The sequence below is a fragment of the Sinocyclocheilus grahami genome, unplaced genomic scaffold, assembly GCF_001515645.1.
Source record: "Sinocyclocheilus grahami isolate Dianchi unplaced genomic scaffold, SAMN03320097.WGS_v1.1 scaffold10087.1, whole genome shotgun sequence".
Lineage (NCBI taxonomy): Eukaryota > Metazoa > Chordata > Actinopteri > Cypriniformes > Cyprinidae > Sinocyclocheilus > Sinocyclocheilus grahami.
In genome coordinates, this window is record NW_015513029.1 from 1 (window position 1) to 1214 (window position 1214).

General features: G+C 42.4%; 1 protein-coding gene across 1 annotated transcript; it reads right to left on the reverse strand.

Moving 5' to 3' along the window:
- Positions 1–95: 95 nt before the first annotated feature.
- Positions 96–813, reverse strand: LOC107578413 (polyadenylate-binding protein 1-like). The gene is made up of 3 exons (XM_016264373.1): positions 716–813; positions 392–619; positions 96–312 (listed from the first exon to the last, which is right to left on the reverse strand). Exons 2-3 carry the CDS (start codon positions 614–616, stop codon positions 208–210), a joined length of 330 nt encoding a protein of 109 aa, XP_016119859.1. The 5' UTR covers positions 617–619; positions 716–813; the 3' UTR covers positions 96–207.
- Positions 814–1214: the final 401 nt, after the last annotated feature.

Below are 1214 nucleotides of genomic sequence, written 5' to 3' on the forward strand. Positions count from 1 at the left end.
TCACTTTAATGTAGCTTGCGCCAACAGTTATACACAGAAGCAGCTGCGGGAGCATGACGTATGAGGTCAGTGCTGCGCATGCATAGTGATTTATTTTGGTTCATCTTTGATATGGATTTGTTTGGTTACCATAACGAGATAGAAAGTAGAAAGCTCTTGGTTTTCATTAAAAACATCCTCATTGTGTTTCGAAGATGAACCAAAGTCTTATGGGTTTAAGAAGGTCTGCTCACCCCGAGGGCTGACGCTCTGTGCGTCCCATTGAGAGCTGGGCTGAGGTTGTGTGAGGTGGTATGAAGAGAGATCCTGCACCTGTGAAATAATAACAGCTCGTCACGTGTGTGTCTCTGTCAGTCTGTGGATGATCAGAGGACGTGATGTGAATCTGGACCTGCTCAGCGTGTGGTTTGGGCCTGTAGGCCTCCAGCTGCTGGCGTCTCATCATGTGTTGGTGGATGAGCAGAGTCTGACGCTCCTTCTTCTTCTGAGCCAGAGCCACGTATATGGGCTTGGAATCAATGATGCGGCAGTTCATCTCGGTGATGGCTCTGGTGGCCTCTTCGGGAGACGAGAAGCAAACGAATCCGAAGCCTCGGCTGCGGCCGCCGTCTGTCATCACCTGAACAGAACACACACTCCTAAATCTTCACGTTCACTGGGTTACAATTAAATAATGACACAACTATTCCTTTATGTATCGCAGATCGATTGCTACCTTAGCGCTGGTGATGGTCCCGTACGGAGAGAACTCTCTGAGCAGCCGTTCGCTGTCCACGCTGTCGCTCAGATTCTTCACGTACAGATTCACGCCCTGTCAGGACCATCAAAACACGTACACTAGAGCGATTACTGTAACGACAACTACAATGATAACTATAACAATAACTAAATTAATGATAACTTCAGCGATAACTAACAATAGCGCTAACTATAAAAATAACAATAACTATAACATTAACGATAATTATAATGATAACTAAAATAACGATAACTTCAGCAATAAATAACAATAGCTCTAACTATAACAATAACCATAACGATAACTATAACAATAACTTCCTATAACTTATGCAATCACAATAACTATAACTTAAGCAATAACTATAACAATATCTTTTGCAATAAATATAAAAAACCTATAGTGATAACTACAGCTAGCAACCACCCCAGGTACCCTGGCAATATGTTTTATACCTATCTGTTTTTCTGATAGA

What these genes read in the sequence shown, in the direction of transcription:
- LOC107578413 (XM_016264373.1), bottom strand. Translation starts at nt 616, where the DNA reads ATGACAGACGGCGGCCGCAGCCGAGGCTTCGGATTCGTTTGCTTCTCG. An exon ending in CCAAACCACACGCTGAGCAG is followed by an intron (nt 313 to 391) that starts GTCCAGATTCAC and finishes ATTATTTCACAG; the next exon opens with GTGCAGGATCTCTCTTCATA.